Genomic DNA, 24675 nt, shown 5'->3' on the forward strand with positions numbered 1-24675 from the left:
CGTACTAGTGCAGTGAAAGTGCATTCTTCGTCGAGTATTTGTATTCTTTCCAACGAACGCACATTCATCCACCTTGTATCCTTGAGCATTAGACGTATGTCTAATGCCAGAAGATAAAAGGTGGGTGATTGTGCGTTCGTTGGAAAGAATACAGAGATACTCGACAAAGAATTCAGTGATAATGGATGCCTGAGTATTGCGCCATACTTTAACGCGTGCCAACTGGAAATGAGGCTGACGTGAGAAGGTTTGGCAGGTGTCTGGTCTGTGTGTGGGCTTTCCACGTCGAATTTAATATGCGCGGCCTGAAGGATGTGAAGGTGACTCCTCTTCACCACCTCGTATTGTTTACCTTAAATGTTAATGTATTCACTTTTGAGCCCTCCTTCGGTCTGTGAAAGGAAATGTATATAAATTATGTAGTCTTTACTCATCATTTAGATGCTGCATTCTTAGACGGTGAGACCCTTCTCGTGATATAGCATGATTCAAAGTAAGTTATCTTATACTCTGTATAGGAAAAAAAAAAAAACGAGGTATAGACACAGATAACACAAACTAATGAAAAGAAAGCCCACGCCGTTACCCGCCATCCAGCCCCTTCCATTAATCAAACGAAGTTACCCATTTCTATCTGATGTATAGATACTGATGTCCAGTTTTAGCCAGTTTAATGGTTCGCATCTCATCACTGTTGTTATGGTTAATAAAACAGGAAACTATGGTTCGATCACATCACATAACTAGACTGGCAGTGTAACAGATCATGAGTTATAATCCCCCTAGTCTCTTTTATATGCATTTATTGTAGGAAGCATGTGGCCCGCTAGATGTAAAGTTCATCCCTTCAGCAGAGTAGGTTTTAGCATCCTTCAGCTTGACGTTCATTTCCTTCTTATAACGCATTTAGAGACGTATAAGAGAATAATGACTCTTCTCTTTACTTGGTTTCGTCCTCTGCTCGACCTCTAAACCATTATAATGGACAGTCATCATGAAGCTGAACCACGGGACAGAAAATCCTCAGTGAAGTATAGACTACTTCAATGCCAAGACCACTTCAATGCCAAGACCACTTCAATGCCAAGACCAGTTCAAAGCCAAGACCACTTCGACACCAAGACCACTTCAATGCCAAGACCACTTCAATGCCAAGACCACTTCAATGCCAAGACCACTTCAACACCAGGACCACTTCAAGATCAAGACCACTTCAGTGCCGTCCAAAACCACTTATGTACCAAGACCACTTCAACGTCAAGACCACTTCAATGCCAAGACCACTTCCATGCCAAGACCACTTCCATGCCAAGACCACTTCTATGCCAAGACCATTTCTATGCCAAGACCACTTCTATGCCAAGACCACTTCTATGCTAAAACCACTTCTATACCAAGACCACTTCTATGCCAAGACCACTTCTATGCCAAGACCATTTATATGCCAAAACCACTTCTATGCCAAGACCACTTCTATGCCAAAACCACTTCCATGTCAAGACCACTTCCATGCCAAGACCATTTCCATGCCAAGACCACTTTTAGATCTCCTTCCCCGTTCCCATACCACTGTTGGTCATATATCTTTGTTTTAAATTCGTGCCATATGGTTTTTCGTACCTGATGGTAGAAATCCATTATTCTATTGTTCTCTCATAATTATATTAGTGAGTTTATGGTAAGCATGGTACAGTATCGTTGAGGTATTTCATCATTATCTGCATTAACTTGGTTGTATAACTGATGTAAATATTAATATTGCCGGAATGTGCATCACAACAAAGGCGGATAAAAACCTCTGATAAAAACTCTGACAACGAGTGGTGACCAAGAGAGTCAGGGAAAATGCACTATATATATATATATATATATATATATATATATATATATATATATATATATATATATATATATATATATATATATATATATATATATATATATATACAAACATGATAATTTAGTGACTGAAATGGAAAACATTAATCGGGATATTGTAGGTTTGAGTGAGATCCACATAAAAGAAGGAAAAATAATTCAGCTCGAAGACAGCATTCATCTACTTTCCCACAAAGGAAGGCAAAATGAAAGAGTTAGTGGTGTAGGATTTCTAATTAACAGAAATCTTGCAGACAACATTGTCAGATTCAGCACTGTATCTGACAGAACAGCACTAACTGTATTTAGACTGTGCAAAAAATACACCTTGAAGGTATTGCAAGCATATGCACCGACTTCTCAAAGCTCAGATGAAGAGATAGAAACATTCTGTGAAAACATCTCCTAGATTATGGAAGAAGAAAAGACCACATATACTATACTCACGGGAGACTTTAATGCAAAAGTTGGCAGATCAAAAAATGGAGAAGCATGTATGGGAAAATTTGGGGTTGGAGAAAGGAATGGAAGAGGAGAAATGGTTTTAAGTGTTGCTGAAATGTTTAACATGAGAATAATGAACACATTCTTTTACAAAAGAACTGGGAGAAAATGGACATGGAGAAGTCTAAATGGAGAAACAAAGAATGAAACTGACTTCATTATAGCAGATAAGAATAACACGATCACAAATGTCACAGTTCTCAAAGATGTAAATACAGGAAGTGACCATGGAATGGTAGGCTGCATAGCCAGATTCAATTTCAGGAGTGAAAGAAAGAAGATGATTCAAAATAAAAAGATATGCCCAATAAAAGTAAACGAAAACAAGGCAGCCTCTCAGCTGGGAATAACGAACAGATTTCAGGCTCTAAGTAATACTGAATTTGACACAGATGAGTTGAATGATAGCCTAACAAAAGTGCTAACAGAATCATGGGAGAGTAATGGGGAATCCTAATACAACCAAAGCCAAGAAGTATTCGGAAAAGACACTCGAGCTCATGAAATAAAGAAAGGAAATGAAAGTAAAAACAAAGAACAATGAAATAAAACGAGCGAAATTAAATAAGCTTATCAACAATAGACAAAGAGATGAAAAAAGAAAGGGAAACATGGATCAGATCAAAGAAACCATCAGAAAAGGATAAAGTCTGAAACAGGTCCGAAGTAAAATGGCACTAGGAAAGCAACAATTTATATCACTGAAAGACACAAACGGTCAAGTCATTAAATGCAGAGATAAGATGGTGAAGAGAGTTGAAGAATTCTACAAAGAACTGTATTCATCAAAGACCGTAGTACCAATAGCTAACTTTTCAGTTGACACAAGTGAAACACCTGAGGTAACACCAGGCGAATAAATATTTCTCTTAAAAATGTGAAAAGAGGGAAGGCTCTGGCAGAAGATGGAATCGTAGCAGATTTATTGTTGGATGCAGGAGTGGAAGTACAAAACAGGCTCGCCCACTTATTTACTCAATGTATAAAATAGAAGAAAATTCCCAAAACATGGTGTAATGCAATAGCTGTTTTACTTAAAAAAAAAAAAAAAAAAAAAAAAAAAAGCGACTCAAAAGATCTTAATAACAATCGACCCATTAACTTATTATCAGTCATTTACAAACTCTTCACTAGAGTCCTAACGAACAAAATTACAACAAATTTGGAAGAAAACCAACCTCGTGAACAGGCAGGATTCCGAAGCGGGTATTCGACTAATGATCATCTACACACAGTGTATCAGCTAAATGAGAGAACTATAGAATGCAATAAACCACTGTGCTTAGGTTTTGTTGATTAGGAAAAGGCTTTTGACTCAGTGGAGCTAATAGCAATTATAAATTCATTGCGAGAACAAGGGGTAAATGAGAACATTGTAAAACTGCTCGAAAAAAAAAATATATATATATATATATATATATATATATATATATATATATATATATAAAGAGGGAACTGCTACAGTTAAATTACATAGACTCGGAAAAAATTAAGACTGAGAAGGGCTTGCGTTAGGGAGATACAATTTTACTAAAATTATTTACAGCATGCCTAGAAGTATTTTCAGAAAGCTAGACTAGGAGAACAAAAGAGTAAACATAGATGGAGAAAAGCTAAACCATTTAAGATTTGCAGATGACATTGTACTAATCTTAGAAACAGCAGAGACATTGCAAGAAATGTTAAGTGACCCGAACAGAGAAAGTCTCAAAGTAGGGCTAAAGATGAACTGGAGTAAAACTAATATTTAATCCACATACACTAAAGAGCGTCATCAGAATAAGTGATGAAGTTCTTGAAGAAGTCGAGGAGTACAGTTACTTGGGGCAAATACTAAAATTAACGAACGATCATGATACCGAAATAAAAAGACGCATTACAAGCTTTTGATAAACACAGAGACATTATGAAAAGTAGCTTACCAGTTTGTATGAAACGAAAAGTATATGTACATATAGTACATATATATATATATATATATATATATATATATATATATATATATATATATATATATATATATATATATATATATATATATATATAATGAATGTATAATTCCAGCTATGACGCACGACTGTCAGACCTGGAAACTAACAAAAACGATGGAAAATAAACTAATCCTCTCTCAGAGCGCAATGGAAAGGTCGATGTTGTTAATATCTTCAAGAGACAGGAAACGCTCAACTTGGATGAGAGAGGAGACCAAAGTCCAAGACATTACAGAAGTTATACATGAACAGAAATGGAGGTGGGCAGTCCGTGTATCATTGGGGGAGGCCTTTGTTCAGCAGTGGACTTGTAATGGCTGATGATGATCCATCCATCCATCCATCATCCAATCCTATATTGCCCCATGAGAAGCGGGGGAGCCCGGAGTTAGGCAAAGTTGGTCCTGACATTTAAGATGAGAGTGGCCAGCCTCACTCATCCCCGAGTGGCATTACGTGAGCAATAAGTCCCAACCGCCCCTTGGATATAAACCAACACAGGCTCAATCTGACTGCAGCGCCTCAATTACCCACTAAACTACTAGGCACCATAATTTGGTTATATGGTTGCCACTCAGCGCGGTAAATGGTTTCCTGGTGTACAGGAAACCATTTGGCTTGTCACTCAGTGTAGAGTCACCCATTAGCTGATGGAAGGGGAAAGAATGAAGGAAAGAAAGACAGAAGAGGAAGTGTAAAGTCATCCGTAGGCAGAAGGAAGTGGAAAGAATGAAGGAAAGAAGGACAGATGAGGAAGGAAGGACGAGAGGAAAGGGAAGACACCCAAAGCAGCACTATATCGAGTGAGTGGATGGTGAGCGTCCCAACCTACCCACAAAATATATATATATATTTATATATATATATATAGATATAGATAGATAGATAGATAGATAGATAGATAGATAAATAGATATATTAGTTGTAGGTGGGGGCGCTCACCATTCACTCATACTCAATGTAGTGCTGCTCACGGGCGTCTGTCCTTTCCTCTCCTTCATCCTTCTTTCCTTCCATCCTCTTTTGTCCTTCTTTCCTTCATTCTTTCCGCTTCCTTCTGCCTATGAATGACTTCACATTCCCTCTTCTGTCTTTCCTTCATTCTTTCCTCCTCCTTCTGCCTATGGGTGACTCTACACTAAGTGACAAGCCAAATGGTTTCCTGTACACCAGGAAACCATTTACTATGGTGGTTGGTAGCCTAACCATATAACCAGATTTTGGAGCCTGGAGGATTAGTGGGTCATTACGGCACTCCAATCGGATTGAGCCGGTGAATATTTATATCCAAGGGGTGGCTGGGGTTGATTGCTCACGTAATGCCACTCAGGGATGAGTGAGGCTGGTCACTCTGATCTTAAATGTCACGATCAACTTGCCTAGACCCGGGCTTCTGCGCTCCTAGTGGGGCAACTCAGGATTGGATGATATATATATATATATATATATATATATATATATATATATATATATATATATATATATATATATATATATAATTATAAACGCACCATTTAAGGAATATTTGAATAATGAGGAGTTGCTACACAGTCTCGTAAGCTAACGAGAAACGGGCCTGGATCTCGTTCCTACCTTATATAGTCCATCCTCCTAATATCTAATGGGGATGACAGCCTGGAGAATGAGTGCACGTCTTTTGGACTGTGTGTGTGTGTGTGTGTGTGTGTGTGTGTGTGTGTGTGTGTGTGTGTGTGTGTGTGTGTGTGTGTGTGTGTGCGCTTGTGTTTCTGTGTTTTGTATCCATGTGTTTGAATGCTGCTCACCCTCCATCGTTCCTTCTCTCCCTTCCTCCAAGGTTCCGTATTCTCCTGCCTCCAACTTTCTGTCTCTCCCTCCGTTCATCCCTCCTTGTCCCTCTTCCTCAATCCCTCGTTGTCTCTCTTCCTCCATCCCCCGTTCTCTTCCTTCCTCCATCCCTTCGTCGTTTCCTTCCTCCATCGCTACTTCGTTCCCCTCCTTCAACCCATCTTCTCTCCCTTCCTCCATCTATCCTTCTCTCATCTTCTCCATTCCTTTTTCTATACATTCCTCCATCCCTCTTCTTCCTTCCTCCATCTTACCTTCACTCCCTCCCTCCATCTTTCCTTCATTCCCTTCCTCCAACTTTCCTTCACTCACTCCCTCCTAGGCGACAGTGACCAATATTTCACTGCTCAAGGTCACGAGTCAACTTGATAATAAATAAACGAGAGTAAGGGTGGCACGTGGAGGGAGAGAGAGAGAGAGACAGAGAGACAGAGACAGAGACAGACAGACAGACAGTCAGACAGAGAGAGACAGAGACAGAGGCAGAGTTGGAGACAGAGTCGGAGACAGAGACAGAGACAGACAGACAGACAGAGAGGCAGACAGACGGACAGACAGACAGACAGACACAAACGGACAGACAGAGAACATTTTCTTTCAAGGATATATATATATATATATATATATATATATATATATATATATATATATATATATATATATATATAAAATTTATTTACTTATTTTATATATTTATTTATTTAGGGGACCTACTGTAGACATAAATTTGTCCCTGTATCGTATTTTTAAGGAAAATTGAGACTTGGCGGAATATTATTGATCGATCTTATTGACAATAATGTACTCAGCAGGTATTAACCGAAGCCTTCATCTTACCGTCCCTCCTCGCACCATCCCATCTCACTGCTCTTCTTACTTCCCCCTGCTCCATACCTGATATCTTTTTCCATCCACTTCCGGTCCTCATAACCTTATTTTTATGATGAAAGAAGAAACCCATCTATGTAAACTCACAAAAGATTACGGTATATCTTCCGATGAAAATCAGACAAAGGAGACAGCATCATGATACTCGTACATCCATTTCGAGATGTCTGAAAACATCGCGTTCGAAAGACTTGAAGTCCTAGACATGGGGATAAACTAAGGAGGATTGTTCCTTAGTTGACAGACTGAAAACACTGGTTAACTCTTGAGACATAATTCTGGATAGGCAGTGTTTGAAAGCTGATGGTAGACAGGTGCTGCATGCCCACCTTAAAGGGACGGGTATGCAGTCAGAAAGTATATAAAAATATTGTCCGGTGTTAAGCGATAGTAAAAGAAGAAGAAAGGCAATGTAGCAGCATCACATCGTTGAAGACATTTAGCAACAGGAGAGGAGTTGATAAGACGGATTTAACTTTCCTTGTCCATTGTCAACTGAATTTTTCCCATCCTCGTACTTCATACTTCTTCATTATTGTCCCCTTACACTATTGTATTTCACTTTCTCATTAATATTGATATCTGAATGTGTTTTTGTGTTAAAATATGCAAAATTCTAAATATAAACAGGAAGGATAACAATAGTGACTGTACTTTCAGCAATATTCAACTCAACAATGTAAACCAAGAAAGATATTAAAGATTATTAATGACGAATGTAATGAAGACTGGGAACACGCTCAAAGGAAGGTGATGGTTTCCACACAGCATCAGCACACTGTCAAACTTCCTCACCTTTGACCCCATAAATCCCTATGAAAGACCTAAAGAATAATAATAATAATAATAATAAAGTGTTGGGGTATTTTTCCGAGGAACAACTGCGCCAAGTTTGAAGTGAACTGAAGGCATGAATGAATGGCGTCAAGAATGAAAGTGTTTGGAAGAGAAAGAAAGGAAGAAAAAAAGAAAAAGAAGAAAACTGAGCAAATACAGTAGCTTTCCACATTCTGTTTCATAGACCTGATCAGTTAAATCAAAATCAACCCGTCCTATGAATGTGAAGAGTTGCAGAGTTTATAAACATTCGTAGACTCATACCATAGGGTGGACTATTTACAGACTAGATATATGACTGTCAGGAAGAATAGTAGTTTAATAAATACTTTATATATATATATATATATATATATATATATATATATATATATATATATATATATATATATATATATATATATATATATATGTCATCAGCAGCAGCCACTTGAGTATCCACTGCTGGACCGGCCTATCCCAACCGAAATGGGGACGATACAGCGAAAGTATTTCTACCAAGTGGCTTAGGCTGTCCGGTAGAGACGGTATGTAGGGTGTGAAGTGTTTGTAAGTGTAATTGTAGTGTTGGAGTGGCTATTGTAGTGTTAGAGTGGCTTTGGATGTGTGTGTAGTCTGTGAACCAAGTGTAATCGACCAGCGCAAGCCGACTTGGGTGCAAGGATACTTTATAATATGCGACACTGGTTCAACCAAGCAACCCCTGATGTCCGCCAAGCAGTACGTGGCCAGGAGAATGCTCCCAAAGTTTTTTACCCAGGCGGGGCGCGAACCCTCGCTCTCCAGTGTACGAAAACGCACACTTTACCACAGAGGCTCCATATATATATATATATATATATATATATATATATATATATATATATATATATATATATATATATATATATATATCCACAGTGGTAAAGTGTGCTCTTTCGTACACTGGAGAACGAGGGTTCGCGCCCTGCCAGGGTGAAAAAAAAAAAAAACTTTGGGAGCGTTCTCCTGTCCGTGTGAGGCTCCATATATATATATATATATATATATATATATATATATATATATATATATATATATATATATATATATATATATATATATATTAAGGTGTATTAGTCCAAAAATGTGTCATAAGTTTCGAACATGAGTTTATAGAGTGACTATTTGGAAAGAAAACTGTTGTCTTTATGTGGAGACGTGGGAATATTCTTAACTATGTAACTTACTTAACTTACATATTTATACTGTATCTTCAGTAATACTTTCTGTATGTAATATCCCATCATCACTGATAATCACAGGAGTTTTTGATGTAATAAACCCTCTCATGGCCGGGACAACTCGAGTATTCTGTTCCTGCTCACTCGAGATGCTGAGAGTGCGTCATAGGTGCCTGTGTTAATAATCATAAACGCATGACTCATTGTTTGCTCTACCTTAACGGAGAGGAAGTTACTTCTTGTGCTATTTTAACTGATACAAGCAGGAAAGGCTCTGTTTGGAGAAGGACCACAAATCAATAAAGTTGCCTTGATGAGAGAGGAAGGCACGGTGGATGAGGCAGGAGGCAGGGAGGTAGGAGAGTTGAGGCAAGAAGGTAGGGAGGGTGAGGCAGGGAGGCAGGAGGGGTGAAGCAGGGAAGTAGGGAGGCTGAGGCATGACGAAAGAAAGAGAGGATAAAGTAGGGAAGTGGGGAGAGTGAGGCAGGGAGATAAGAAGGGTGAGCCAGGGAGGTAGGAAAGTTGAGTATGATGAAGTACCGAGGTGGCAGGGAGGTAGGAGGGGTGAAGCAGAGAGGTAGAGAGGCTGGGTAGAGTGAGGGAGGTGGGAGGGGTGGAGCAGCGAGATTGAGGGAGAGACGCAGGGGGGTGAGACAGGTAGTAAGGAGAGACACGGGGAGGGTGAGGCAGGAAGGAGAAGGTACGGCAACTATGTAGGAGAAATGAGGGAGAGAGAGGTAGGGAGGTTGAGACAGGGAGGTAGTGAGCGTGAGGCAGGAAGGAAGGGAAGATAAGGTAGGGAGGTAGGGAGTAGTGGGCAAGGGCAGGTATCACCCCAGGTCAAGTGACGGTGCAACTCACACTCCAAACACACCACAATGCTCACCACCAACACACATCACCAAGCATCTCCAAACAATCCTGACTTTGCATCAAGATAATATCACTCCATATTTACCTCCCCCCTTCGTCCCTCAGTTCTCCAGTCCGGGGAAGTCCAAGGAAATTAGCATTTCTTGGTTATAATCGAGACAGCTGGCAAGATACTGCAACCCCGTCCCCCGTCGTTGCGGTATATAATGGACGGTCGGACCTGGAAGTCTTGTGTCTGCTTTCAGCTCCTGCACAATGTGAGTATATTGTGGCTTCGTGGTCAGCAAGGGCAGTCAGGTGTTATATTAAGCTTAAGTTTTGTATATATTTATATTTTTCCCCTCAAACATTTTTAGTTACTAACTTCATCAGGCTGCAAAACACTTAAAATATATTATATACAAAATAAAACATGGAAGACAATTGATCGACGTGGCATCAACATAGAAAAAAAATATGGTCATGTTCAGATCGCGAATTTACATTTTTAGTCGAAAACTTAAACTTCAAATTTCGAAACATGTCTAAGCTGAATTAAGAAAACACAATGATTGTACCTTTCCAGCAATAATATATCAGTTATGATTTTTAAGTGCATCATTTGTATCTCATCAGCAAACTATAGGCAATTTGAGCGTCCTGTGAGTGAATGCGGTACATAATGACTGAAGTGTTGAAGATAAGTGAAATTTAAGCTGGTTTTAAAAGTAAAACACTACCGGTACCTCTAAAATTAAGTGAAGTGGAAAGTAAGCGTGGAGTGATGGAAAGTGTTTACAATATTTGATGTGACTGGTGGGGAATGACTGAGGAGGAAAGTGACTGGAGGAGTGAGACGAGAATGTGGTGAAGAGTGACTGGTGTAGCAGTGAGTGACTGGTAAAAGACGAGTGACTGGCAAGATTAGAGGAAAGTGACTGTGCAGCCCGCCGTAAAAAAAAAAAAAAAAAAAAAAAAATGTGGTGAAAGGTGTGGCGTGGTCGGAAGCTGGAAATGTATTTTTCATATACCCATCACGAGGCACAGATCGGCCAGTCCTTTTCCTGAGTTTTAACATTCCTTGTTTCCATGGCATACTGATGGAATTACTGGGCCCCACTTCTTTCATGTTCATGCCATCAACTTTGGTGTTACCTGCCCACCACATTTTTTTTAGGAAAATATTTTGCAATACGGTGTATTGGCAACTGTTAGGGTGTCTGTTTGCATGGTATTTCAGAGGATGTATGAAGTAGTATTGGAATATATAGTAACAAACTGAATCACAATAATACCCACCCACTCCTTTATGCTAGGATTCAAATCGGTATTATAAGAGTTACCAAGCCAGTACTATGACCGACTGGGAATGTATGGGGAGACACGTGTGGCTGTATTGGATGAACAGAGAGGGCGGAAAAGATGAATGGGGAGAGTAAAAAGAGTGGGTGTAGTGGATGGGCAGGGAGGGTTGGGATAGGCAGGAAGGTAGACGAGGTCCCTACCCTCGTTGGGACGTACATTATTACAGTACATTCCTTTTAGCGAGTCACTTTCCTGCCCCGTCCAGCCTTCTGTATTCTGTTCCTCCCTGTCTTACCTCCTGTCTTCTGCCTGACTTGTCTTGATTCCTAGTCGGGGAGGGGGGGGGGAGTGGATGCAGTGAGGCAAGACGGAGGAAGAACATGACAGAGCAGGAAAGGGAGACACCAGTAACTTTATTATGGACAATGTCTGGATCATACATGTGACTCATTCCAGGTGTAAGACAAATATCCTGCTTTCTGTGCAATACATAACGTATCTACAACATATGTTACTAAAGTATCTTTTTTGGTATATTTATATATATATAGATATATATATATATATATATATATATATATATATATATATATATATATATATATATATATATATATATATATATATATATATATATATATATATATATATATATATATATATATATATATATATATATATATATATATATATATATATATATATATATATATATATATATATATATAAAATTAATGTGTGTGTGTGTGTGTGTGTGTGTGTGTGTGTGTGTGTGTGTGTGTGTGTGCACGCTAAAGCAAGTAAGGTTTGTCCACTGTACTAAGTGTTTTGGTGTTGGTGTTGGTGATGCGGCAGGTTCCGTTTGATGCTGGCGGTGGTGGTGGCAGCTGTGGCCGTGAGCTTGGCAGAGGGGGCGGCCATCCCCAAGGGTGTGCAGCTGACTGACTTCAGAACCGAGGCGGATCTTGAACATTTATTATTTGGAACACCTTTCTTGAAAGAGCTGCTGAGGTGTGCCCCCATGCCCAGGCACGAGAGGTTAAATGTCTGCCATTCACTCGTCAATCAGGCAGCAGGTCAGTCCTAGTTCATTGGCCACCAACTACATCTAGTGTTAAACTCATACACATAGGAGTACATCCGAGGTACCAAATAACAGAAGGTCTGTTGACGCAGAAGGAGGTTATCTGTTGAGGAAATAATTGATCCGACTAAAGATCAAACCAACATGTCTGATTAGTTGTTGATGTGTCAAAATTATGTATATATCAACTGATGAGCTTCAGCAATGGACGAGGATAAATAAAAATTTACGTACTGTATTCAAAGAAAGAGATAATTGCTTGAATTTTTATCTAGTTTTCCGGTGTAGTGGTTACACACTTTGATGGATAATATCAACACACACACACACACACACACACACACACACACACACACACATATATATATATATATATATATATATATATATATATATATATATATATATGTATGTATAGATAGATAGATAGATAGATAGATAGATACAGTAGACAGATAGATAAATGATTTACATTTAGTTTAGGTAACAGTTTGGGTCTAACCTGGACATGAAGTAAATTCGATTAAGACATTAACCGAAACTGTTGTGTCCTGACAAGGAACACAGTTACAGAATATTGCATTAACTCATTTATCCAACTTGAAAGGTATTCATACAATGGAAGGCGATAGGGTCCGGTATGATACGACAGTAACAATAAAAGAACAATCCCCACCTTTGATCGCACACCTGCATTGTGACAGCATCACTTTCAACGGGCAGAACCGTCAAAACTGTCCCTTAGTCCAGTATATTCCTTCATGACATGATTAGCAACAAAATTAAATATATTCGGTGATCATTTCAAGCCACTTCATGACATCAGGCCCTTCACATCCATTACACCCCAGTAAGGTCGTTTGCGTTTAGTTCAGGGGTTGCTGCATCCATTTATACCCAATAACTTATCTTACGTTTAATGAGGCTGCTTCGAGCATATTAAACCAGGCTAAAGTTCATTCCACTTTCTTCAGTGTGACCTAGTTAGTTCCACCCCAGCCATTTAAAGTTCCTTCTGGCCAATTTAAGTTCATTTACAGTTTTTAAAGGCCACTCCATGTCAGTCAGATCATTGCAACTCGATGTACCCATAGATATCTATTCAGGTCTTGCTTATGATGGCGCGCCAAAACTCAGCCTGATCAGTGCAGTACTTTTCAAGACATAGATATGGCAGTTCAGAACTTGCAGGTCATTACAGGCCCCTTCAGGTCCGTCAAATCCATTCAAGTCAGTATGGAGTAATTCAGGTCATGCCTCTGAAGGCTTGAGCCAAAAACTAGCTCTTTCGGTACAGTCCGAACTGAGCTGCAAATAATTATTTTTTGTTTCACAGTGGCCATTTAAGTAATATATATATATATATATATATATATATATATATATATATATATATATATATATATATATATATATATATATATATATATATATACACAGTATACTGTATCAGTATCTAATGAAGCTATCATCATGTGTGGTTAATCAGGCTCTGATCTATGCACAAATACAGTATATATCTCGTTTGGATTATTGGTTTTGAGTTAGGGAGCAAAAAACGGATGTAATGGGCTGAGATTGTAGTGAGTGATAGGGGTAAGTAGAACGAGTACACCCTGTGAAGACGGATATTGTAGAAGGATTGGGTTGGCGTTAGAAAGGAGATATTAAGGAAGGAATAAGATAGAAGTGGGTCTTATGGGCTAGGGTGTTGATGGGCGGTGGAGCAGGGCGAGTATAACACACCCATTGAAGATGTAATGGCATGGGAGTGACCAACGTTTGTCAGTTTTCCTCGAGAATATACATAGGGTGTCTCGCGATAATTTTTTAAGAAGGAAAGCCAGGAGACTAATTCAGGGTTTTAAAAAATGCTATATTAACCTCGACCTAATTTTCCACCTTTATGTAGTTACGGTTACTGATGATCTTAATGGTGATAAAGGTCTCCCCCGTAACTAGCCCTCAAGGTCAACAGTAACTGTAGCTTCGTAACGGTTGAGATCGGACCCTTCCTGAAATAGTACTTTTTGCTCATAATTACCCGCATGATAACCTCCTGAAATTGCTCAGAAAATTCTTGCAGGGCACCATGTACATATATGTTTGGCAACGCACGACGCAGGTAAAAACTGAAGCAGAAATCTACTGATATACTATATAGTGATGTGCAACACTCCATTATGCATAATGATAATACTGATATGTGTGTGTTTGTGTGTGTGCAGACTTGTTGCCGGATGTGGCGAGGAATCGGGATTGCCCTCGGTGTACCGATAGCCAGAAGAAGATACTGCGCCGCGCCCTCGTCATGGTCAACAGGAGAGAGAGCGACACGTACCAGCGGCTAAGCGAAATATTCTCTGCCTCCTAAAGCATGTAAGGATGTTCTGAGCTAGGAATTTAGACCACCTTCAGCAACACTGAAGTAGTCCGCAAATAACTGTTATTTATATGATGCAAGAGAAAATTATTTAATTTGGTTTGTGTATCCCCCACGACACAAATTCACGTATCCTTCAGTGACATTCACCTTGGTACAGTGTGGCCAAACTCAGCAACGGCCGCCAGTGTTTCTGTATCCCTCACATCGCAGTCTGTCACTCGCATTATGTTCTATCATCCGCATGTTATCTGCCTGTGTTTTCACATAATAAGTCCTTGTGTGTGAGAGTGGACAAGGTGTGTATTGCTTCCGTCACCATCACAACCATCATCCATGTGCTTTGTAGTTACGACTGAATAAATAATGTTGACTGTGTCGTCAACCTTAGTTTACTTTCCCCACAATTCCACCCTCACATATCCTTTATCTTTTGTTATCATCCTGTCCCATTCTTCTTTTCTCATCAGACACTGAATGTCAGTTATGCAGTATTCCAAGTGTAAATAACATTAATGTTATTATTTTTCAGTATCAATTTTAAATTTGATCTAAAGAGACTAGTAGGTTCTATATGCTATCACTACAAAGACAATATCCATATTATCACCATAATCACCGAATCATATCGCGCTAATTTAAGACTCCCGAGATACTCTATACTTTGTTCACTTTAATTACAGGTGTAAAATTGTCATCTCACCATCTTGAATGTTGAGCTGTAATGTGAGACGCACCAGCCTATGGTGGTAGTCATGAAGAAGTTCTATAGTAATGATGTTGTGGCGTAGTATTGTCTTATTCTACTACTGAGCCATGAGACATGAGCCGTGAAAGGTGGAAAATCTCTGTCAAGTTAATATTAATGAATTATAGGTTGCATTATGTAAATATCGAGCTTGGTGGTTTCACTGTTCTTTATGTATCCTCATTCACCTGGCCTGTAGGTGTGACACACGTTCTGACATGTGAGAGGCCCCACGGAGAACATGACCGCGTGGGATATGGATAGGTAGATAGATAGTCAGATAGATAGACAGATGGATAGATAGATAGACAGAGGGAAAGAGAGAGGGGGAAGGGGAAACAGAAACACATAGGCTTTTATATTAAATCTGAAACAGGAGCAAATTGCGGTCAAGAAATGCCAGTTCACATTCATACAAAACAGCCATACAGCTTACATGTCAGACTCGGTACTCGTCAGTCAGGTTTTTCACGTCAAAAGTAGGGTTAATTTTAATTCATGCAGCACCATACAACAACCAGAGGAGCAACTCTTCCACTCTCATTATTCATTTGTTAATGCATTTTTTAACCTCTTCAGTACAGTTGTTTAATTTTCACTTAAATAATGCTATCTCCAGACGGTTTTACTGAGTTTAGGAGAGACTTTTGAAGTGGACGGGTTACATATAGCATTTTGAAATACCTCGAATACTTCATATTCTTCCCTAGTTGAACAAAATCGTCTGGAGATAGCAAGCATAAAACGAAAATTCCGTCATCGGCTTCAGGGGGTTAAAGATGTAAAGAGATAAAGAAACTGAAATCAAAGACCATAGCAAGTATAACTGTAAGGTGAGATCTAGTCTGCTGAGGGCAGCGAACTGCCAAGTATTGTACATGCAACTGGTATGATACACAATGAAAAGAAATGGTCAGCACATAGCTGGTGCTTAAGCAGACTAGACAGTTGCTATACCACCTCTGAGTAACTGTACACTGAACCTGATTTGCTGTAGACGGAACTTTCTTTGGGGGGGAGGGGAGGGTCATAGATACTAATGACGTTGCTGTCTGGGCTCACGGAGAGTGTCCGAAATAGCCTGCCTGCCATCAAATCATCATTGCTAGTTGACAAGGGTAGAATAACGACAAGACAATATAAAGTAGGGCTGGGTCGGATGAAGGTAAAGTGAGGTAGGAGAGGGTTACCAGCACAGGCAAAGTACATTAAAGCAAAATGAGGCAGGCTGGGGTAGAGTGTGGTAGAGAGATGTGGTGGAGGGTCTATCCCGTCCACAGCAACTCCAACAGGTTCTGACACTAGCCTAGACTATAAAAGAGAAAGGAGGGAAGGTGGCGGTCAGATCGCTGCCTAAGCTGCTTACACATAAGAGATGGTGAATCCCAAGTCCGTTTTACAGCGGCTTACTCACGACCCCAAAAGTTCCCCACAGAGGCAGGTGCAATGGCTCAGCAGACCACCCTAAACCGGTCAGTGTCGCAGCTGTTGCTGAGTACAGTGTCTTGACACTTAGTATATTAGTCAAAATTTAATTCGTTTCAGTTCACCGTGGATTTTTATCAGTGAATAAACAAGCAAGTGTACAGATAATTTAGTTGTACATTGACTGAGGAGTCAACTATTGCTCATATGAATCACGTGTGACCTAAAAATGCCTATTGAGATAATATTAAATAAAAACAAAAATAAATAAATAAAAATAAATTTAAGCAAAGTTTAATGACAAAGGTGCTCTAGCACTTAAGTGAAGAAGACAAAATTAAAGTTTTTGTTTGTAATCACATGACTTAAGAGAGGAATACGAGTAGGTGGTCCATCCCCTCACACCCCGTGGTTCAGGCGTGATGAGTGAGTGTGCAACCTTCGAGTGGCTGGTGAATGGGACGGTGAAAGGTGGCGCCACCGGTTGTGGCAACACTAATGCCATGTGGCGGCCTCTGTTACCTTCACCACAACTAAGGTCAAGACAGAGAGAGGGTCGCTCTTTTCACTTGCTCCTCTATCACCGTAAATTTATGTCATGTTAGAAGATACCTACATATCTACTTGAGATGTTAGTCATGGAGAGACAATCTCGGCAGTCATTCACTGCATGCTTAGAGGACATTTCTAAGAACTAGGAACTCAAAGGAGTTTATCTCGCCCATCAGAAAAATATCCCATTTATTTTAATCAGGCTTACACCAGACGATTTTACTCATGTCAGGAAGGACCTCTACTAATGAAGATATTACGGAAGGCAGCATCTAACCCCACCATTTTGAATCGTCTCCCTCAAGCTGAATAAAATTGTCTGGAGGTGGCAAAAAAAAAAAAAAAAAAAAAAAACCGTCATTGCAATTAAAGTGTCAATAAAAGCATTGACAACACAAATCACAGAATCGTAGAGTCGATGGTAACGTGTTTGTTTTCGTGTATAGTGGGAGAAGTTGAGGTTTGGTGATATGAACACAGAGGCTACGAGTAGGTTTAAAAATGATGATGACGAACAATACCACCAGAATGAAAACTATATTTAAAACATACGTTTAGTCACTTCCAGCGTAATCAGACGAAATGTTTGTACCGTTTATATAGATAAATAGATAGACAGATATATATATATATATATATATATATATATATATATATATATATATATATATATATATATATATATATATATATATATATATATATATATATATATATATATATATATATATATATATATATATATATATATATATATATTTGAGAGGGAATTGGAAAGTTTTATATTTTGGTATATATACAGTATGTGTGTATATATGAGTTACGTAACATAAATTGTTGCTGTTCTTTTTGTGTTGTGATATGCTGGTTGTGATGCAATGTGATGCAACAAAACTAGCATAAAAAAACAAGAAATACTCGTGTGTTTTTAACTCTTTGCTGTATCATCCGTCCTTGCTTCCCTGGGGGAGTCGGTTGATTCGTCTCCACACACACACACACACACACACACACACACACACACACACACACACACACACGCACACGCGCGCGCGCGCGCGCTAAGCACATGCAGAATTGTAGGCTATTTGGTATAATTTTTTTCTGTTGTACTTCCTGTCTGAACCTTTGTGCCATTTGAGCATCTTTTTCCTAAAACCTCCTTCGTCCCTCAACCTCTTTCTTTATGTTATATTCATCATACTACCAGGAGATTTCACCCACCTGACGAAAGACGACTCGTAGTGAAGGGAGTAATGGAGACTATGCCTCACCACTCCAGTTCGATAAGTCTTTCCTAGCGTAATAAAATCGTCTGGAGGTGGCAAGAATAAACAAAAATGCGTCAACGGATTCAAGAGGTTGAATTACTGATATCAACACGAACTATTCACCACTGTCTATTTCCTATAATCTCACTTCGTGAATCCCGTTTTATCAAGCATCAATGACCAAATACAACACGTCCCGCCCTCACTCTCAACGCCGGCTGTCGAGGTAATCATATTTTAAGTACTGTCTTAGCCCAGACTATGGGCACTGTAGCCTGGGAGATTTCGTAACACGGCTTCCTTAGTAATTAATATATTTTGCACATTACGACTCAGTGTCCTAGTGCATTTTATTAACGCAAACTATATCGATATTATAATGATGTGTATAACAAACAAGAGAATGTTAAGGTGTCAAAGGCAAAATACGTCGCTAAGGATGTGGTGCCGGTGCTACAAAACCTCCTCTGTCACCCCGAACACGGACCTGACTCAGCTGGAATCTTGGCCGGAGGTGCTGCCAGGGAAGGGGCTGCAGGAAATGTACTCTGCTGAAATGATAAAGGAGTCAGTTTATTTTCAAAGTACGCCCCTCGGATGCATCTGTTCTATTAAATATGTGACCTCATAGGATGATACTATACCGTTTTATAAATAACGCCAACAAATTAAACATAGTGTGACAGTATTATCGATATGCTTTATGACGTGTCGATGACTCTTCTGGACGTAATTCAAATTTCAAACTGTTCCCTGCCCCAGCTTGGGATCGAATCCGCTTCCCTTTAAGGGACAGATCACTTCTTTCATCATTTGTGTCTTAATCATTAATGAGGTCTGTAACCACAAATAAGGTTGGTGATACTGTACCATTGCCTTGCCCATCTGACCTTACCAACACCCACAGGACGAGGAGGAAGGAGGGGGAGGGGGACAGGGGGAGAAAGAGGGGAAGGGAAGGAAGAGGAAAAGGGGAGAGGAAGAGAGGGGGTGATGCTGGGGAGGGCCACACGGTAAAAGGCAACCCTAGTGCCTTTTTTTTTTTTTTTTTTTTTTACTTTTACTACTTGGTGAAAGGTACTGTTGGTAGTGACCTCTATATAGTCAAGTGACCTACCTTTTTCATCTGAACTCCCTGGCTCCAGTGACCGTGCTTATAAACTCCTGTAAGCTTAGTTGTGTTTAAGATGCCTTATATATAAACTTTGTCTTCACTTCTACAGTAACCAAACCCTTTACAATCAGAGTGAACATTACAGTGACAGTATAACGAAAACAAAAAGTAATTTTTATTTAGCTAACTTATGAAGACTTTAATCTTGTAAACTGGTTTGGATCCTTTATAAACATTTCTCCTGCTGCTGACCTTCACCATGGGGGGGAGGGGAGGGTTCTGTGCTGCCCATTGCAACCCCTTTCAGCCTTACAACGTAACTTTTTTGTTCTTTCACTTTTCCTGACTACCACCAGGAATTTTTATGCACTTTAGGGGACACTTGCTGAGATGTACAGTACAGCTTAGATATAGCCCCTCCACTACTAATGTACGTGTTCTCTCAGTCTGGATAAAATCATGTTAGCAGCAAGAATTTAAAAAATACAATACTTTGTAATGGAACACGAGTGTATCTCTCTCTCTCTCTCTCTCTCTCTCTCTCTCACACACACACACACACACACACACACACACACACACACACACACACACACACACCGCTCGCTGGTGCAGTGGTAACGTTCTCGCTTGCCATCTGGTAGACTGGAGTTCGCGCCTCGCTCAGGTTGCGAAAAGTTTCACTGACGAAGTGGGTGGTTACTGTCCCCCTTGAGCAAGGGGACGGGTGTGTGCGTGTGTGAAGGTCACAGCCTTGCCCTTAGATCGGACTATATGAGCTCTCAGCTCCCTTGCGGGAAGGGAAAATGCTGACGATCACGACCATCAGGTGATCCTGACCGACCCGGTGAATTACCCAGTGAATTACACGTGTGTGTGTGTGTGTGTGTGTAATACGTCGTCTGAAGATGGCATTTGGCCACTGTGCACGGTATTGGGTTTTTGACTGATAATGAAACTGAAAGAGAGCATCATGGATACGAGGGCAGACGAAAGTAGGACACATAATCATTGAAATTTCAAAACAACTATGGCAATGAACAGGTCATAATTCGTGGGACAGTAACAAAGGGACAATTAGAGCAATGACATGGCAATTCAGAGATGGCGAAAGAGGATCAGGTAAACAGATAATAGGATGGAAAAATGACATTTTACAAATATGCCAGCAGCTATGAAGCAGGGAACGAAACATACGATAGAATGGTGAAGGATGGGAGAGGCTTTCATCCTGCAGAGGACTGTCCCAAGCTGATAATGATGATAATGATGATAATAAGTGAAACCTAATGATGTGCAGATAATGGCGAAAGGACACGACACTACATAACCGCTTCACTACAATGGCTTGTAATTTGGATTATTCTTGTCGCGTCCAGGCAGGTTATTTTGAGCTTCGTCGAAAGTTTTCCGACTGGAGATTGATAGATGTAGCCTTCGTCACCCTCCTTCGCCACTAGGTTGCTCTCCTAAGCTAATATATATATATATATATATATATATATATATATATATATATATATATATATATATATATATATATATATATATATATATATATATCGTCTGGTAGTTGCAAGAGTAAGATTTAAAAGCGTCATCGGAGTGAAGAGCTAAAGCAAGGACGAGAAAAATAAGAGAGAGAGAGAGAGAGAGAGAGAGAGAGAGAGAGAGAGAATTACAACAGCACAGAAATCTTATGACGCTAAGACGCATATGAGAGAGAGAGAGAGAGAGAGAGAGAGAGAGAGAGAGAGAGAGAGAGAGAGAGAGAGAGAGAGAGAGAATTGCATCAGCACAGAAATCTATGACGCAGACGCATATCCTGTAAAGTGGGAAAGATCTGTGCTGGGAACCCACTAGCCTAGGGCGTTCCTGGCAAGGCGTGAATGAACTGATAGGAATGCTTCTCCCTGAATTGGCCTTCGTTTGTTGGAATTATGAACTTTTCCCTCTCGTTACGTCTTTGCGTAGGTTTACAGATTTTATTTATTTATTTATTTACTTATTTTCGGAGGGGGACTGTCCTACACTTCTATCTCATAACGGCTGAAGAACTCAGACTGATTACAACAAATGATATTAGATGAAATGACAGAATTAAACATCATATCTCAGACACACTGAATATACCAACTGTAATTTAACTTGCTAATAGGAAATGACAGCTTTACGTAATAAGAGCAGTCAATATTCATTCATCGTTTGGCACAGAGAGTAGCATACAGTATATATATTTTATCGTGGATCATAAGAATCCTAATGTCGAGACGACCTTTGACATCAGCTCAGTGTCACAGAGTCCTTCTCCAATCACTGGTGGGGGAGGGAGGTATAGCCTATGCGTGATAGCCGCAGGGACTCTGGGGAGGGGGGAGGGGTTCTGAGGAAGAGGTGGGGCAGAGCTGGTTTAGTGCAGATTTCGTACTTATTAATTTTTTGTAAGGGGTATTACCAGGTGCTGTAGTGGGAAATTTCCATGTAGTGGCACCGATTTAACCAGGTGTCTCCACTGCCTGGTCATACAAACCTCTCTCATGTACTTCCCTATCACCCAAAAGGAGGATGGGCTGGAGGATAAAGGCACCTGAATCATGTAGTCCATCAGGTTCACATATCAGATGAACCTACTGCTACTACTACTATTACTACTACTACTACAGCTACTACTACTACTAGGGATAAACAGACAGGCTATTAAGAATGATACTGAACAAATATATTACACCACTGGATTGAGTTATAATGGCCTGTCGGACGGTGAGTTGTTTAATTCTCTGTTTACATTGCCTACATGAAACTGCAACTGTATTAGTTTTATATGAAATAGGAAAGTTTCCCTGGACATGTGAAAATTCTTGTAGTATCTTTTCGGACTCCACTGATAAAATCATGGCTGTGTGTCCATAGATGGAGGAAAGTTAGTGTGTAATGGTAAGATAACAGTACACTTCTTGGAAACAATGGAGACATCGTAACGCCTCTTCTTTAGCGACTTATTTTTCCATCACACTTTCATATCGTCTTCTATGTAACGACGATTACTACGTACTGTAGATATTTAAGAAAAATAACTGACTTTTTCTTTCAGCGATCAAGTCCGTTTGTTTATGTATCTATGCACTGCACCTAACCAGTTGCCAAGACATACTGTAATATGATTTAACGTGGGCATACGTCAGTTTAAGCTGAGATGGGGGTTGGCCTTATATAGCCACATCCTGTGACTGTTCTGGCGAGACAAGTTAGACTGGTCAGGACTGGTCCAAAGCAGACTTCCTCCACCGGCTAGACTGCTTTAAACCAGTCTTGTGCACAAGGTTGAGCCACAAGAGTCCATTGCTGGGGGCAAACAGGTGATAAGACAAAGAAGGGGGACAGAAGTAAAAGGTAAAGATTTTTGAAAACCGAAATTCACACAAATAACGTCCAACACTGACACTGGAAGGTGATATGAATATAGACACAACTTGAAATTAATAATTGTTTAAACGTAAATTGAAAAAGTAAGTAACTGATGACTTAATAAGATACTAATGACTGGTGCGAAATGCAAACTTTGTTAATCTCTGAATTATTATAAGGTAATGACGGCACTTACAACTATTTTCCAGTAATGATTCCTTAAGGACGATCATTGCAGCCGTTGCCTCCGGTTATTGCAGTTCTACTTTTGCTGTAAAGGTAAGTTGCACGTTTGTTTCACCTCATGGCATAATAAGAACCCAGTATTATGGCTGTGATGGTGACACACTGGCAAGATACCATATGTTTTCCATTATATGACGTAGAAAGTTTCTACGCCATATAAAGGAAAGCTAAAAAGAAGCAGTAACAACTGTGTACGAGTACGCTGGTAGCGACGACACTTACCATCCTACAACTTCTGTTCACATACAGTAACTCAGCTGAGTCCTTCATGGCTCCGTCCCACTATTCCTCCAGCTAATACTCGTAGAAGCAGCATTAACCCTAGATAGGTAACGTAGGGAATCAGAAACCACAGTCCCCGAAATTTAATTTTTAAAAATATGAGCATAAGGTCTAGCCTACAGATCTGTCCGTCTCATTACCTTCCTGCCTAGTGATGCTCTTCATGGAGATGATATGGGGTCATAACTGTACCTGGCTCTGATTTTGCTCTATAGAGCCACTGGGGTATGTTATACCCCAGGTTACCTGTAATGTAACCTCAGCTGAGCCATCTTGTGATTTTTTTATTTTAATTTGCCGTCTTTCTTCTTTTGTATACAGAAGGTCCCAACATCGGTACTGCAGGCCACCCAAGGAATCATATGATATTACTTTTCAGTTTTGCAAAATTTAATTTTAAAATTTGTATACCTAATGAGGATATAAAGGAGCGTTGTGGTGTTGATGTGGATGTGATAGGAAGCGTTATGAGGAACACACTGAGGTGGTTTGGCCATGTGGAGAGGATGGAGGGTGAAAGACTGACGAAGAGAGTGTATGTGAGTGAGGTGGAGGGGGAAAGAGGGAGGGGGAGGCCGAGGATGAGATGGAGGGATGGGGTGGAGAGGTATATGAGAGAGGGGGGTGTGAGCTGGGAGCAGGGGAGTGAAATGGCGGGGGACAGGGCGACTTGGAGGCGATTTGTTTGTGGCCACCCCAAACGGGATTGAGGCGTCTGGCAATAGATAGATAGTATACCTAAAATTTAATCATTTTTGTATAAACCTTAAAAAATATATATATATTTTTCAATTAAACTTTATTTTTTCTGGCCCTGTTTAAGGATAATGGGTTGAATTATTTGTGTATTGAAGCATTTTGAAATAACTCAAACGGAAGTA

General features: G+C 39.8%; 1 protein-coding gene across 1 annotated transcript; it reads left to right on the forward strand.

The window, feature by feature from the left end:
* The first annotated feature begins 12104 nt into the window (after positions 1–12104).
* Positions 12105–15136, forward strand: LOC145399628 (uncharacterized). The gene is made up of 2 exons (XM_080272169.1): positions 12105–12360; positions 14597–15136. The coding sequence occupies exons 1-2, from the start codon at positions 12150–12152 to the stop codon at positions 14740–14742; spliced, it is 357 nt and encodes a 118-aa protein (XP_080128295.1). The 5' UTR covers positions 12105–12149; the 3' UTR covers positions 14743–15136.
* The last annotated feature ends 9539 nt before the right edge of the window (positions 15137–24675 follow it).

Source organism: Coenobita brevimanus, chromosome 50 (assembly GCF_032717465.1).
Source record: "Coenobita brevimanus isolate Jiangsu-jjx chromosome 50, ASM3271746v2, whole genome shotgun sequence".
Lineage (NCBI taxonomy): Eukaryota > Metazoa > Arthropoda > Malacostraca > Decapoda > Coenobitidae > Coenobita > Coenobita brevimanus.